The sequence below is a fragment of the Lagopus muta genome, chromosome 5, assembly GCF_023343835.1.
Source record: "Lagopus muta isolate bLagMut1 chromosome 5, bLagMut1 primary, whole genome shotgun sequence".
Taxonomy (NCBI): domain Eukaryota; kingdom Metazoa; phylum Chordata; class Aves; order Galliformes; family Phasianidae; genus Lagopus; species Lagopus muta.
Genome location: NC_064437.1, coordinates 1504466 through 1520378, shown reverse-complemented (window position 1 = coordinate 1520378; position 15913 = coordinate 1504466). Strand labels below are relative to the sequence as shown.

At 46.7% G+C, this 15913-nt stretch overlaps 1 protein-coding gene across 4 annotated transcripts in view; it reads left to right on the top strand.

Moving 5' to 3' along the window:
- The window catches only part of PDE4B (phosphodiesterase 4B), a 146805-nt gene that overhangs the window by 14367 nt on the left and 116525 nt on the right, over positions 1-15913 (top strand). For all 4 annotated transcript variants that reach the window (XM_048944293.1, XM_048944294.1, XM_048944295.1 and 1 more), the window contains 2 exons: positions 7844-7949; positions 9772-10007. In XM_048944293.1, the coding sequence (XP_048800250.1) occupies positions 7908-7949; positions 9772-10007 (278 nt within the window). In that variant the 5' untranslated portion in view covers positions 7844-7907. The remainder of the gene's footprint in view (positions 1-7843; positions 7950-9771; positions 10008-15913) is intronic.

Below are 15913 nucleotides of genomic sequence, written 5' to 3'. Positions count from 1 at the left end.
TTTCATCTAACAATAAGAGCGCTTGATTTCTGAGAACATTGCAGAGCTATTCTTTCATTTTAAAAGTGCCAATAAGTTCAGCCTGAAACCTGGAAAAGCACAAATATTTTCCCAACAAACCAAATATCAGATACGGAATGCAACAAAATAGCAGTGAGATAAAGGAACAGGGACATCTGCTGAAGTACATCCTGGAATGATAAAGCTCAGCATTCTTCTAAATCGGGCTTTATGAGACCTCTTGGTACAAAGAAGTTGTTGGGAATATGGAAACGTTGTCATAGATGTCTGCTGGAGTGTAAGGGGTGAAGTGTTGCAGCAGGAGCTGCTGCAGGCAGTGGCTGGGAGCACACACGTGTGGTTTGCAGGTTGCTGGAGCCTTTCCATTCCTTCTTGTTTCTCCCGAGGAAGAATGGCTGTAACACAGCTGCTAGACTGGCACGCTGTGGATTTGTCATGTTGATATGGATATGTTTGGGGTGGCTTTCCATTCAGACAGCACGGGGCTGCTCTGTTGGCATCCTTACCCCTCTTTGTGTGGCATCATGCTGCTTCTCATTTTGGTGTTTCTGTGTCCTGAGGTTCTGCCACTGATGCATCACTGTTAGCTGTGAGGCCACTCCTGGAGGCTTTCTGATAGTTTCATCCCTTCTCTTCCCTCAGTGATGAGAACGGAAGGAAGCAGCGTTTCATCTTGCAGGCTGCATTGAGAATATCTCATTGCAATTCTTGGGGCTGCAAACTGAGACCCTGGGCAAGGCAGGCTGTGAGAGGCTGCTTCCCAAGGAGAAATGCTACAGTGCCCTCATTCCACTGCTTTACTTTTTAATTGCAGTTGCTCCAAGGGAACTTGGCCTCTTCTCCTTGTGCAGCCTAGCTCATTCCCTACCATAGGCACTCAGGCAAGCCAGGGGGAGTCAGCAGCAGCCTGATTTACTCATGGGCTTGTTCTGACAGTGGGTTTGTAGGGGCTGGACAGGCAGAAGGTTTCCTTGTGGAGCAGCAGTGTGGCATATCACAGAATCACAGAATGGCCAGGATGGAAGGGACCTCAAGGATGATGAATCTCCAACCCCCCTGCCACACGCAGGGCCACCAAACTCCACATTTCATAGCAGCCCAGGCTGCCCAGGGCCCCATCCAACCTGGCCTTGAACACCTCCAGGGATGGACGGGGCATCACAGCCTCTCTGGGCAGCTGTTCCAGCACCTCACCACTCTCATAGTGAAGAACTTAACGTACATCACATTAGCATCAGAGCTTAGCATACATCAGGTTTGCACTGACTCTGCAGTGCTGTTGCAGTAACGTCCATGTTAGTGCTCCAAGTGCCAGGCTTTGCCTCTGCAGTGAGACTGCAAGTTTATTTTTAGTTGCTCTCTGTTTCTGTAGGGAAAGGGGACTTTGTGAAAACTGGAGCCATTTGCTGAGCCACGTGTCCTCCAGAGTGAGAGCTGTGTGTCAGACGCATGTAGACATGAGTTTTGGAAAGCATTTGGCTCTCCTGGCAAGCCCCAAAGCCTGCATTTAAACAGCTTCTTTGGTTCTAGAGAAACAACTGCGCTGCTTCTGAAATCTCAGGATTGAGCTGGTTTTGAATGAACGGTAAACAGGGGGGTTAGAAGCGGGTTGTCTTCCCTGGTCTGTGCACAGCAGCTGGCGTGCTCCTGGTGAAGCACTGTGCTGTGTCTGCTCCATGCCTGCTCTGCTGTGGCAGCTGTGTGGCTCTGGGGCAGTGCCTGGCCTTCCCTCCATGCCTCTGTGGCCCTGGAGGGCTGTGGGTTGGTGGCTGTGGTGCTGCTGGTGTGTGCTAAGCCCAGGGAGGAGGTGGCTGAAAACTTGTCTCTGCTGTGGGTGCGTGGCTGTTTTTCTGTGGGGGTTGATGTGTATGTTCTGGTTCGTCTTAAAAAGTTTATATATATGGTGCATGGTAATTGAGAGTGGCTCTTCCTGTATTTAATAACAGGGTCATAACAGCTACTCCTGCACAAAATCTGTGATGTAAAAAAATAAACTTGTTGTTTTTCACCAACAGCAATGATGCTGCAGACAGGCAGAGCTGCTAGAAACAATACATCGAGTCTGAATAGATGCTGTTATCCCAGAAGTAGCCTCATTTTGTACTCATGTAACAGCACAGAGAGGTCATGGACTCTTTCTCCTTCCTTGAACTCCTTATGGCATTGCCTTTATGTGCAGTCTACAGCACAGTTTATGAAAATGCAATTTATCAGCTGCAGAATGCTTTCTGGTGCAGGGAGGATGCAGACAGAGAAGAGAGCATGTGGTGGCTGCTGGATCTGGGTACTGGCTTTGCTTTTATTTTTTTTAATTTCTCTGATAAGAAAAGCTTATTATTCTTCTCCTTGTTACCAGCACAGCAGCAATTGCTGTCATTTGCCACAGAATCAGTTTTGCACCAGGCCATTAGCTTGCTCTGGAGGTGCTGTTTCACTTGGAGCCGGTGCCCGCTTCAACTGCAGCATCTCCCCATACCTGTAGGCTCCATTTGCACTTGCCAGCTGCTCAGCAGGCCATGACTGCTGGCACAACACGGGGTGCAGGACAAGCAGAGCAGAAGGAGCAGGTGAGCAGCTGCAGCAGGCTGTGAGCCTGTCTCCTGCACCACGCGCAGGCTGGGGGGATGCTGCTCCCTGGGCTCCTGGCAGTTCTTGAAGATGCTTCAGGCTTGATGAATTGATGGTTGGACTTGATGATCTCGGAGGTCTTTTCCAACCTTAGTGATTCCATGATTCTCCTTCAGCTCTTGCTCTGCACTGCGTATGCAGTTGACATTTCTGCTCTCCTTGGCAAGTCCTCTCCTTTGCAGGTCTCATTCAGCACCAGTTTTCCAGGGACACTTTGCAATTCTGATTTTGCACTAATACAAGAGGAGCAGGGATGTGTCCTTGTCGGGGTGCTCTTTCTTTCTGGGCTCGGTTGTGCAGCTCTCTGCAGGCTCCAGCACTCTCAGCAGGGCAACCCTGCTTGCATGCTGCCTCACCTGGGCTCTCTTGAGCTGCAGGGGGAGGGAAGCACCCCCAGGGCTTTAGAACTTCTCCTCTGGTCACTAAAGCAATGGTGTTGGAGTTGAGGAGAGCAAGGAGTACATCAGTGACGTGGGGCAGGTGCTGTGTGCTGGTGATGTAGGGATCCTGTGCTGCTGGCTATCCGCAAGGCTAAGGGAACAACACTCCTTTTTCTGACACCCTGTTTTTTGTGGTTTTTTTTTCTGATGTATTTTTAAATGAACATAGCTTTTTTTTTTTTTTTAAAGCATAATTAATAATCATTCTGTGTTCTCTGAGTGCTCAGCTGCAGCCCGAGGAGTGGGAGGCTCTGCTTGTCATTGGCACAGGAACAAGGAAGGTACGCAGTGTGTCTTTTAATAGCACGACCTTGGCAGTCCTGGATGCTCCGGGTACCACCAGCAAACTGCAGCCTTTGTCACGGCCCTGGATGTTTCTAAATGAATTGACTTTGACCACAAGCGTAGACAAAGAGCTTGGGAAATACAATTTTGAAGTCATTAATCTGGTTAAAAGAAAAAAAATAATAGGATAGGTAGTCTTGGTAGCTCTTTGCTCTGCTTGGGCTCTATTTCTGGGATGAACCCTCGTGGTTATTCTCAGCTCCAGTGATTAAGTTGCCAGAGAGAAGATGAGTCTTTGCAATCCGCTTAACCGCAGTGATATCGCAGTAAGCGACCTCCTAATGAACATTAAGGTGCTGTGGTAATAAGGATAATTTCCCTGGTGGTAACACGGGGGCAGGGAAGTTATTGCAGGTTCTTTACTTGCAGCATCATCCTTCTGGCAGGACTTTCTCAAATATCTGCATGGGATATCCTCTGTACAGCGTTTCCTTTTGATAGTGAAAGAATTGGTTATGCTTATCAGTTGCTGATAAATCTGCAGTTTTGTTGCATTGCAATTGCAGTACAAAGGCTGTGGCCTTGCCTTGCTGTGGGTCCTGGCTCATCATGGGGCTGCTTTATTAAAAGGCAAAGCTGTCACTGCTGTCACTGCTAGTGATATCTCAACTTGCTTTTACCTAACGTTAGGTCCACGTAAGGTTTATTTTTCTCCCAGGAACGCTGTGCTGTATCCAGATCTGAAGTACAAGCCCATGTGCTTCGTCTGGGAGGAGCAGGGGTGGGATTATTGCATTCTTTGGTGACTGTCACCCCGTGTTGCCCTGTCTGTCTGTGTCACCCGGTCTATTTGTGTGGCCCTATGAAGTTCGGATGATCTCTGCAGAGAATTGGGTTGTTTGAATGTGATTTGAGCTCACAAATGATGCAGTTATCTGTACGATCAGATAAACTCCTTCATTGCAGCCCTTTCCTTTGCAAGACTTCTCTATTCAGTCAGCATTCCAGTTGCTGGTCATATCTCTGACCGTCTCCAGGTTCTGCAGGACCTGCCAGGGTCAGTGTTGGGCTGCTGGCACGAATGCAGTGCTGGTGACACGTGTGCTCTTGGAAGCACTGCTGGAGCTGGATGGAAGGGGCACAGCACTGCCTTGGCTACCGGGGGCCCTCATCTCCTGCAGTTTGCTTTCTGGTCTCTCAATCTTTGCCTCTTGCCCTCTTGAAAAAGGAAAGCAGCCGGATGAACAGCCCTGGTTGCCAGAACCTGTCTCTGATCCAAAGCGCTAGCGCAGCGTGAGCAGCAGAGAAGTGATCTTCCTGGCCCTGCTCATCTGTGCGTCCAGGAGGAGAGGCTGCTCTGCCTGTCACCTGAATGGGGGGGAAAGCAGTGGCACGGTGAAATGTGTGCCTGGAACTGCAAATCAAAACAGTTTGTGCATTGAGATGCACTTTAGAAATTTCTTTAAATAGTGGGTTTTGCGCTGGATGAGTTGAACAGCTATTTTTAAGAGTGCGTAGGAAAAGCAGACTTTATCACATGCAGCCCTGTAGTTTTATCCCCGGCGCTGTCGGTTGCCAGCACTGAACCCTGCTGTTAATTCACACCCTCAATACAAGGCTTCACCACCCTGAAATCACTGGAGCATTTGTTGTCATTTTCAAACAGCGTGGTCAGCCAGCACAGCACTCAGGTGTAAGAACTAGGTCAGCTCAGTTGGAGCAGAGATCTCGTACCCTGCCTAGCACAAGGCTGCCCAGATGGATTGGACCCAGCCACAGCACTGAAAGACTGCAAGCCAAAACCTGCTGCAGAACCTTGCTGCTCGTAGGCGTTCCCTGCTGGCCACACGAAGCCCACTGGGATGTCGTCTCTTTTTGGGTAATGTGGGTAGAAGAGAGAAGCCCTTTGCCTGTGACAGAAGATGGCATGAATTAGAAAATGCGCCTGGCAAAAAGGAATTCTGATGTAGCCTCTGTGGGGTGAGGAATTTGCATTGCTTTACTTGTTTTCCTTCCCACCCCCCAGATCTTCATCCAACATATCAGAAACACGTAATAAAAGAATGGCTTGGAGTTTAACAGCAGTTTTAGCCATGGCTAATGGAAGCCTTAGGATTTTCTTGGTGGCCTTTTCAGAAATGCAGTCCACATTAAGAGTTATTTTTTAAAAAATCACATGTTATTTCCAGTGTTCTGCTCAAACTTGCTCTGACAAATTGATAAATAGTTATAAAGGAAAGGACGTTGTGGTGTAAGGGGTTCCACACAGTCTGCTTGTCCACATGGTCCATCCCTCCACACTTCCTCAGTGTCAGTTCTGATCCCAGCGTTCAGCAAAGTTGCACACAGCCTTGCACTCTCTTTCAAAATGTCTCTTGGATTTTATTTCCCAAAGATGTTTTCCTCGGTCTATTTCTTTTTTGCTCTCTTTTCCTGCTGCTGTGTTACTTCTCTGCTATGCTGAGCTAGGTAGTCTCGTGCTGTTTCTCACTGGTGCTTCCACGAGGGGCACGCTCCATGGGCACAGTGGGTTGGGGCTGCACCTGGGGATCTTAGAGCTCTTTTCCCACCTCTGTGATTCCTATGTCTTCCTTCAGAACGTGAAGGATTCTTCATCACCGGTATAAATGCTGTGAGCTGTTTGGTTTATCACCACTCGTATCTGAGCTATTTGTAGTTGTATTAGACTTCCTGAATGGCGTAACCACCAAGTGTTAACAGTTCTTTCTTTTAGTTTGGCAACCCAAAGACCTGTGCCTTGTTGGCATCCTTCTGCCTGCACAGTAGACCCATCTTTGAGCCTGCAGGCTTGTACTTATAGAATCATCCAGGTTGGAAAAGACATCTGAGATCCCCAGCCCACCCCCACCATGCCTTCAGACCACGTCCAAGAAGCACTGTACGAAGCTGCACCCTGCTTCGTTCTGCTGCTTAGGAGCTGCTTCCTCCTTTTATTCTTTCTCAGGAATTTTGTCTGTATGCTGTGGAGGAATGCATATTTTTGGCAGCAAGTAGTCACGCCAGAATTGATCTCCCTAGTCTGTGAATTCATGCCGCTGTCGCTGTCATCTTTACCCGTGTCTCATCTCATTTGCTGTCTGTCCACTGTCATTTTGGGATTCTTTTTATAACACGGCTGTTTAGCTTCTCGCCATTGTTGAAGATGGATTAAAATTGTTCCATTTATTCTGCAGTTCTGTTCTGCTTTGCAGTGTGACTACTAGGCGACTAATAGGCTGTGAGCCTTAGAGATAGATGTTTCTGTGCAGTTTCTCCTGACCAGCCAGCAGGCTGCCCAGCCTTTACTTCTCACTCCTTGAGGCTCAACATCAGCCAGCTCTGGGCACCTCGGCCTGCCCCAGCTTTTGCCCCTCAGGGCCTCTCTCAGGGATGGAGCACAGCCCTGTGTGCTGGCACTGCTGCAGGCTGTGTGTGCCTGGCAGGGCTGCAGGGCTCCTGGCTTTGGCTGCCATGGGAGCAGGCGTGCGTGGATGTTGGAGCCTGGGGAAACACAAACAGCACAGGTGCCAGGGCTGCCGTGAGATGGCTCTGGCACTGGCATTGTGCGAGGGCTCTGCTCCGCAGGCGGCCTGGGCTGCCTTCTGCTCTCCTGAGCCTGCAGTGCAGTGCGGCCAGATGAGCTGAACGCAGCTCAGACTCCCCGATGTGTCACAGTGGATGCCATGTTACAAGCCCCCATAGCATATCCCACTGCACAGCTTTCTGTGGGGGCTTCAGCAGCAAACCCCAAGCAGGGCCCTGCTGCAGCCCCTCGGAGCAGGGCAGAGCGCCTTGTCTGCACGCTGAGTGGCACAGCAGTTCTCCTCATTTGTCAGGGAAAGAAAAGGAAAAGCTTCAGTGTTCTTGCTGTGCAACTTGCAGCACAGCCTTTTGGTGAGCAGTAAAACCCCAGGAGCAGAGCAGAGGGCTGGGAGCACTGGGTTTGCTCCCTCCCTGTGCTGCTGTCCCCTGCTGCCACCTGGGTGCTCGGTGGGAACAGTGGCTGTGTTGCTGTGTGTGCCAGGGTGGCAAGAAGTAATGGCCATGAGCTGTGATTTGAGTTTAGAATCGCATACAAATGCAATTCCTTTTCTGAATTACAGTTTTTCAGACTGGCTTCTATCAGAGCCAGCTCAAGTCTTTTTCTGTGTATCTGGAAAGGTTCAGTTAAAGAAAATCCCTTGTAAGTGGAACCTGCTAGCTTTGATCCCGTATTCCTATGTGTGTTTCAATCTTGCTTAGATTGCAGAGCCTTGTGAACACCAATTACATTTCACATGATTTTACTAGGTGTTAAATTGCCCGTTCCCTAATAGAGAACTACACTTGCCGAACATGGCTGCCAGGTGTTAAGGTGGGAGTGATCAGCACGTTACAAACCAGCTGTGATACCAGCAGCTAGCTACCTGCTTTGTTACCCCAAATGGGTTGTTATTCAAAACTAAAGCTGCAGCTGTTCTTTCTTTCAGGCTGCTCGACTGAAGAAGTTGAATTGAACAAGTTCTTGTAGTGGGGAGCACTTTAATCTCAATAATGAAGAAAAGCCGCAGTGTCATGGCAGTGACTGCAGATGAGGTACTTTTCTTCAAAAACGTGTTGTGCTTTTTCCAATACTCTGTGAAAGTAAGGTCAGAAGTCTCTTTTGTCTTTGTATCAGCTGGTTTTGCTCCAGTGACTCGTTGATTTTCTTAGAGTTGTTTGCAGTTCATGCATTAAGCAGTAAATAAAACAAACACACTGTGAATTCTGAAGAGTTTCTTCTTTCCTCAGTGTTATAATAAGGTAGGTGAGAGCCTGGACATTTCTGTGTCTTAGGAAACTCTGTTCTGGATCCCCTGTCTGTGCATGTGCTGCCTTTGTATGCTTAATAGCTTCTATGCATACAAGTTCAGCATCTCTTGCTGTGGTAGCTGCTGAGCATCTAATGCGATGATGCATGTTATTCCATTACTATGCTTGTTAATCGTCATCATGATCTCCTATTAATTAAAAGCCAGTTCCCATTCTCTGGAGAAATGCATCACTTTGTAATGATGGCATGATAACTACAACATTAATTGCCTTGCTTGTCACAGCTGGGGCCCTCCAAAAATGGAAAACCACAGAAATGTATGTGGAAATACAGGGGAGGAGTAGAGCTTAAGAGCATCCTGCAGCACTCCTGCAGCAGCTGAGTGATTCTTTTACATTCTTAGAGCATATGTTGTGTTGCTTTGCAGTCAGTTTGCCTGCACCTGCTGGTAGGGCTGCCACAGTCCACTCAGTCTTTGCTGATAACGAAAACAGACACCTGACATCTAATGGGAACTTAAGAAACGTGCAGCAGTGTGTTCTAAGTGATAACAAAACAACTGAAGTCTCAAAAAATTACTAATAAAGGCCGGTGAAGTGAGACCTTCCACAGAACCCCTTTCTGGGGTTTTTAGGAGTGTTTTGTCTGGATTTGTGCTGTTTAAGAGCAGGGTTTGAATCTGAAGCTCTCTGGCCTATTTTTGGAAGGACAGCAGATCAAATATTTCAACTTCTGCCTGGATGATTTTGATGCTTTAGTAACTTTGTGAATCTGTACCAGCACGCCCTGAAGGACCTAAGGAGTCATTATGGAAACTTAACCAATCATTTATTTTTCAAAGCTCAGAAGAGTGGGGACAACAGGGAAGAGATCAAAATTCAGAAGCAGGCAGAAGAGTAAAAATGTAGAGGTTGCCACATATCTGCACGCCTACTGTAATAACCCTTCAGCTTCAATCACTGCGCAGTACAGAAATAGTCTCATTGGAATTGAGCAATTCTGTTGGACTAGCTGAACTCTACAAGACCAACACAAGCAGCCTTTTTGCAGTGCTCTTCTTGGAAAGGCTGACAACCAGTTCTGTGATCACAGGGGCATAGAAAGAAGTAGAAACTCGCAGAGAAACAGAGACTTTCTTTTGGAAAGGACAGGCTTAGGCCAGGTAGCCTCACTGGAAGTTCTCTTGGAGTTAGCTGGTGGTTTGGCACGTATCCAAACTCAGTGTTTTTGTAACCTTTCTTTGCCTGGTGAGCCGTCACAAAAACAAGAGGCAAACCAAAATGTTTGTGCTGTGGAGAGGAATCTTGTGAAAGATGTTGAGCGGAATATTACCAGAAAAAGTTCATGTCACCAAAGTGACCTGGATGATTCAGCTAGGTTAGAACTGGGCTGAATTTAGCTTGGACATGTTGCAAATGGATTTTCAAGTTCATTCACAACTTGATAAAACAGTGCAATGCAGTGCAGTCAAACTCTGCCAGGATTTTTATCCAGTTATGTTTTGTGAGTAGCTGTACCTGTAATACAAAACAATTGCACGTGGTTTATTCTCGTGGAGGAAACCATTTGTTGTCTGCAGAACTTCAGTGGCTTTTCTCTTTGCAGAATGCTCTGGATTACCTGGAGTGTGGGCTGAGCAAGTCCTACAGTACTTCCAGCCATGCTCTGGGCATAGACCTCTGGAGAGGAAGAAGGTGCTGTTCTGGCAACCTGCAGTTACCACCACTGTCCCAAAGACAAACAGAGAAAGCGAGGACACCTGACAGAGACATCGTCTGTAGGCCAACAACTCTGCCCTTGTTGGCACCTCCAAGTATTGCAATCACCACTTACCAAGACTGGTAGGTTATTTTCCTTTGCTACAACCCTCATGCTGTTGTTTATTTGGGGACTGTTGTTACTTGCTGGTGTTTTGTTGTTTGTTCTTTTGTTTGTGATGGTGGTATTGCTTTTTTTTTCTTTCTGAAGGGCACGAAATAATTTATTAATTTATTAGAATTGTTAATAATAATTTATTAGAATGTGTATCAGCTGGTGCATCGTGGAGTGACCTTTACAGAGTAATTGTTTGTCCTTTTGGAAACTCTGCTTATGTTGCAGACCTCTTTTGTTCACTTTTGTGCATCTCCAAGAAACTTCTGTGCTGTAACTTCTGATTCTGGAGAAGGGATTTGCGTTATTAGCTTTTCACCCACAGAAGAGTTTAGGATGGTGTTGAACTCTTCTGTGACAGATCCAGGCCTTGGCTTCTGGGCTATTTTCTGTCCAGGTGTTAAGAAGAGACTTTCTTTGTTAGGAAAAGGCATTTAAGTCTAATATTGAGCTCAAGAAAAGTCCCAAAGAAGCTATGGGAGTGCTGATTAAAGGGGGCAGGGGAATGCAGAGAGTTGAGTTCCAAAACAAAAACTGAATTTTAAGTGTAAAAGCAAGGGAATTCATCTGGAGGCAGGGAGGGGAAGATAAGCTGCAAGTGGTCATGTTCTGGAATTGCAATGGTAGAGTTTGATGGCAATATAAAGCAAGAAGTCCAGCTTGCCATATGATTCTTGCAGTGGCATTGCAGTGTGCTGTGAACGTTGTCCTCTCAGCTTCATGTTTCAATAGCACTTTGGGTTCAAGGTTTTATGTACTCTGCTCTCGATTTTGTTTGCTGCTGCAAGGTGTATTCACTTCATTATTTCATAGTCTGGATCTGGTTTTAGCTTCTGTTAAGCTCAGCACTCAGTCTTCAAGTCCAGCATTGCAATTTGCATTTGAAAAATGGTAGAGGACATCCTAAATTAATTTGTTACGGTACTTTAAAAATGATGCACTTAATGTAGATGAGATACAGAAATCAAAGAGGAATTAGCAGGGGCTTCTGTTCAATATTTGCATTTAATTACTGTGAATAAAGTTAATAAGAAGAGTTTGTAATTTCAGATGGATAGCCCGTGGTTGGTTGGCTCACCTCTTATGAGCATGTTAAGAGTGTTCTCTCTCGTGTGTGTGCAACAATTTGTAATCCTGTCTACAGGACAATGTGGAGTCTGTTCATAATGTGCACTTTTGTAACGTTGGTCTTTGTATAAACCTTCATCCATGACTTAAAAAACTGCAAGTAGCAGCAGTGAATTGATGATTAGCTTCATCACAACACAAGAGGGCAATGCTGTTCCTCTCTTCCATCACAGGAGAGTCAGTACAAGGGAATGGTGTCACAGGTGGCAAGTTCTGGAACAGCACACCAGTCAGAGAGAAAGCGCTTCTCAGTGGTACTCAGCTTACTCCTTTATTGTTATTAATCAATAAGCAGTTGGCTTCTGACTAATTAATTTCAGCTCCTGTATTGGGGTACAGTCCTGTGTGAAATGCGCCCCGGAGGCAGCTTACATTTCTGTAAGTCCACTCTGCGTCGTTGTGTTGGAACAGCCTTGGGATGATGTGGGCATTAAGAGACTCAGTGAGCGGGCAGTGAAGTGATGGGAAAATTTCAGTGTGATAAACATGAAGTGATGTGTGTGAGCATGAAAGAATGGTAACTGCAAAATGTGTTACTGCTCAGGAACAAGATCCTGGGAGCAGGAGAGAAGTCTGACGGCATGGCATGTTCATGCATGTTAGTGGTGGAATAAAGCACATCAAAAGTTAAGGGTTGGAAGGAAAAGTGGAGGATAAAGTAAGCAACAGTGGGACCCTGTGGTAAGAACCCATTATTCAGCCAAATCTGGATACAGTGGATGGTCCTGGCCTGTTTCTGTTTCCCAAGGTACGGTCTGGCTGTAGCTTGCAGGGGATGAGTTTGTTGGTGCTGTTATAGAGGTGAATTTAATGGAGCGTGCAATGGGAAACCCTGCTCTAAGTTTAAAGGTCAAGGACATCTGGGGTTTGCACAACTGAAAAATAATGTAGGGCCCAGATTTGGGCTTTCTGTCAGATAAATCTTATGCATCTGCTGTAATTTTTTTTAACATTCCCTTAGTATGATATATTTTTTTTTCTCCTGAGTCTTCAGAGTTGTGGGTTGGAGGCTCTTTCTAGAGGAGACCAACGGGACTCATTCAGAAGCATGGAGGCATGGAGAAGCCTGAGCACTCTGCAAGTTGTTCTGTGTGCAAAACTCCAAAGAGAGTTGTGGCATGCCTCGTTATTATGCCATGAAGCCTAATTCTTTGAGATGCCATTATTTCATCTGCCTGTTGTGCACAGAGAAATCATCTGGTTGGTTTTTTTTTTTTTGCTGACTGTAAGACTACGGAAGGGCTTTCCAGTGACACAAGCTGACTTTCTGAAACACAGATTCCTCATTACACTGCCATACTTGTATGTCTTCAGGAGCACATGCAAAACCTCTGTGAGGGACATTGTCCCTGTCACGTAGAGCAAATGTGATGGAAGCACGGCTTTCCGTGGGCATTATGCACCAGACAAAGAAACCACTTTGGTTTGGGCTTTTGTTTCCTGTTTGTGCAAACCATTGTTGTCTTTGTAGAAATTTATCATCTGGAACAGAAAAACAAGAAGGTAGTTTCTGGAGAGGCAGGAATAAATCAAAACCCCATCACTGAAGGATTGCTCTGAGCAGGAAACGCTCGGAAGGAGTGGCCAGGGATCTGCCTTTGTTGGGGTCAGTGCTCCTGCAAACTCCATCACATCCTTGGGAAAACGTGTGCTGTGTGCCTCTTTGGGGCATGCGTTCTGCTGAGCCACTCTCCACCAGTTTCTCTGTGTCTTTCTAGTACAAAAATCTCTGCTGCACGCTCAGTGCTTGTGTTATCAAGTGCTTGTGCTGGAATGCTGTTGCTTTCTGGTGGTTTCTTCAAACACTTTCTTACCTCTGTTGCTGCAGAGCATTTTGCTCTTTGGGCTCTGCACTGACCAGAATGCCAGATGACAAATGTCTCTGTCATCAGATGAGATTTCATACTGAAATCCGGGGAGGGATTTTATGTATAATGATGTATCTGTTGTTCTTCCCAGAGCAATTCTGGAGAGGCCCCATCTGTGCAGTGCAGTGCTTTCTGCTAACTGCTGGGGTATTCATCTGTGTGCATTACCCTTAGGGAGGGTAATGGTTGGGCTGAGATGCCTCTAAAGGAAATAATTCCACCACAGGGTTCTGTTGGCATCCAAAGCTGTGAAGACAAATCGATGGCAAAGAAGGAAAAAAAAACACGAAATCAATTCCAAACAAAGAACTCAAACCAACACCCCTACCCCTGTATAGCCAAAAGATCTCAGCTGATTTCTATCAGCACTTGCTGGAGTAAGCTTAGAACCTAAATAGTTGTGCTGCCTGTGGACCACTGTAGGATGCCAGTAATTCAGGTGGGATTAGTTCTGATGCAGATCATGGAGCTCAGGTGGGGATTTGGAAATAACCACGCGCTGTGCACAGTGCTGTATGTTACCAAGTTCTGCAGAATGTGGTGTAGCAAAGGAGAACATAGCCAGAATGGTGTTACAGCAGCGTTACTACTTTGCTTCCTTTCAAAAATACAGGTTAGGGGGAATTTGGTTTGGTTTGAGCTTACAGAATTCATGTGCAGCATCAGTGCTGTGCCACTCAGTAGGCTGAGAGTGTGCTGATGGAGGAAGCACAGCCTGATTGGAAGAAGGGAATAACAGGGTTCAAGTAGAGAATGTGTTATCTGGAAGCAGCAGAGGATAAGGTATGGCTGATTGCTTGTCGAGTGTTTTCCTGCCATGTTTTCTTCAGGAATTGCCTTACTTCTGCCTGCCAGTGGTACTGCAGAGGTAAGCTGTGTGAGCTGGGCCGTGACTTACATAACACTGCCACTAAGATACATGGGAACCTAACAATAAAGCTGCTCCTCGGGGTGTTTTTGCTCTTTTTTTTATTTTGTGAGAACTGTGTTTTCTTGAGGCCAGTGCTGCTGTAAGTAGCAAAAAAATGAGCAGACTGGAACCAAAGCAATAACAGCAAGCCGGCTGTGGTGTAATAGCATTTTGTGTGGAAATGGCACAGCAGCACACGTACAGAACAGCTTTTGTAAATCATACAGGAGAAGGAGTGTACAGGATACAGGTCTGCGGTGGCAGTCTGACTGCAGGAGCTTTACAGCAGCCTTGAATGCACACCCCCTGTATTTTCATAAGGGTTGTTACGATGTCTTCAGCAGCCCTGTGGTGTTTGTGATAATCAGTGGGAGGAACCAGGGTGTGAGCAGTGGGCTGGGAGCAGTGCAGAGCATCCAAAGCAGCCTGAGCCTTTCCTCAGGGCTGGGGTCTGTCCCAGGCCCCTGGGGGCACCTGCAGTGTTTGTGGCAAAGCTGCTGTGTGCTCCGTCCCAAAGCATGAGGACATTGAGGCAGCTTTAAGAATTCGGTGAGAAGCTTCTGTGCTTAATATAATGAGGAGCACACCTTTTTAGGTCATAGAGCGTCTATTAAACCATGGAATCCCCAAGGTTGGAAAAGGCCCCCAAGGTTACCCAGCTCACCCACCCACCTACCGCCAGCATTTCCCACTGAACCACGTCCCTCAGTGCCACATCCACCCCTCCCTTCCACACTTGCAGGGTTGGTGACTCCCTGGTCAGCCCATTCCACTCCCTGACCGCTCTTTCAGAGAAGACGTTTTTCCTACCATCCAACCTGCCCCTCCCCTCGCATGATGTGAGGCCATCGCCTCTCGTCCTGTCACCACTTACATGGGAGCCAGGGGTGACCCTCACCTCACCACAGCCTGCCCTGAGGAGCTATGGAGCAGTGAGGTCTCCCCTGAGCCTCCTCTGCTGCACACTGAGCAGCCCGGCTCCCTCAGCCACTCCTCATAAGGCTTGTGCTCCACACCCCACATCAGCTTCATTGCCTTTCTAATATGCGTGGTGTTAATTATGCCTCACTCATCTGTCAGAGCCAAACGAGAACTCTGAGGTTTGAAGGAAGTTGTCTCTGACAGAACTGGTTGCTATTGGAGTCTTTTCTTCTAAAGATTATTATTATTATTCACAGCATTCGTAATTAACCAATTAACTGTAGTGCTTTGTGTGTTCGTGAGCTTGTGTTACTGTTAGTCATTCACCAGTGGCCAATTCTAGGGCTCGGTTTCTTCAGAAGTGGTTTTATGATGCAGGAAATGATCAAAATCTGGAAGGAAATTGCATTGGGTGCCTGCAGTACTCGTGCTTCTTCTCCAGGTGGTGACAGTGTGCAGCAGATGTGATGCAAAGTTAAGTGCAAAACAACAAAATTCGGTGGGATTTTGGGCAACTGAGCCCAAGACTGCATGCTCAGCAGAGATGCTGAGTTCAGCTGGGTTTGGCCCCTGTGAAGTTGCTGTGCTGATGGTAACTGGCCAAGGGATAGGTATGGGAAGTTAGGATGGGGAAGGGTATGGAGATTTGCTTACCCTGTGCAATAGGCTGAAGTCTCGTTTCTGACATTATTTCAAGTACAACGAGGTAAGAACTGAATAAATATGCTGCAACCCAAAAATAGAAGAAAAAAGAGATGAGCTGCCTTTCCATATGATGTGGAAAATATAAGCTTAGAGGGGGAAAGAAGCACCTTATAAGCACACTTCTGATTTTTGTCTATATTTAAAAATATTTAAATCGCAGAATGGTTGAGGTTGGAAGGGACCTCTGAATGTCATCTGCTCCAAACAGTAAATTACTTGTGTAAATCACATCCTGTTCTCTTGTGCTAAACCAGGATCAATTGCTCCCATTGAACATGCTTCCTGTATCTCAAAAGCCTGTGCTGCATTTCCATAGGGCATGCATCAGGAAAAGGAGGTCAGC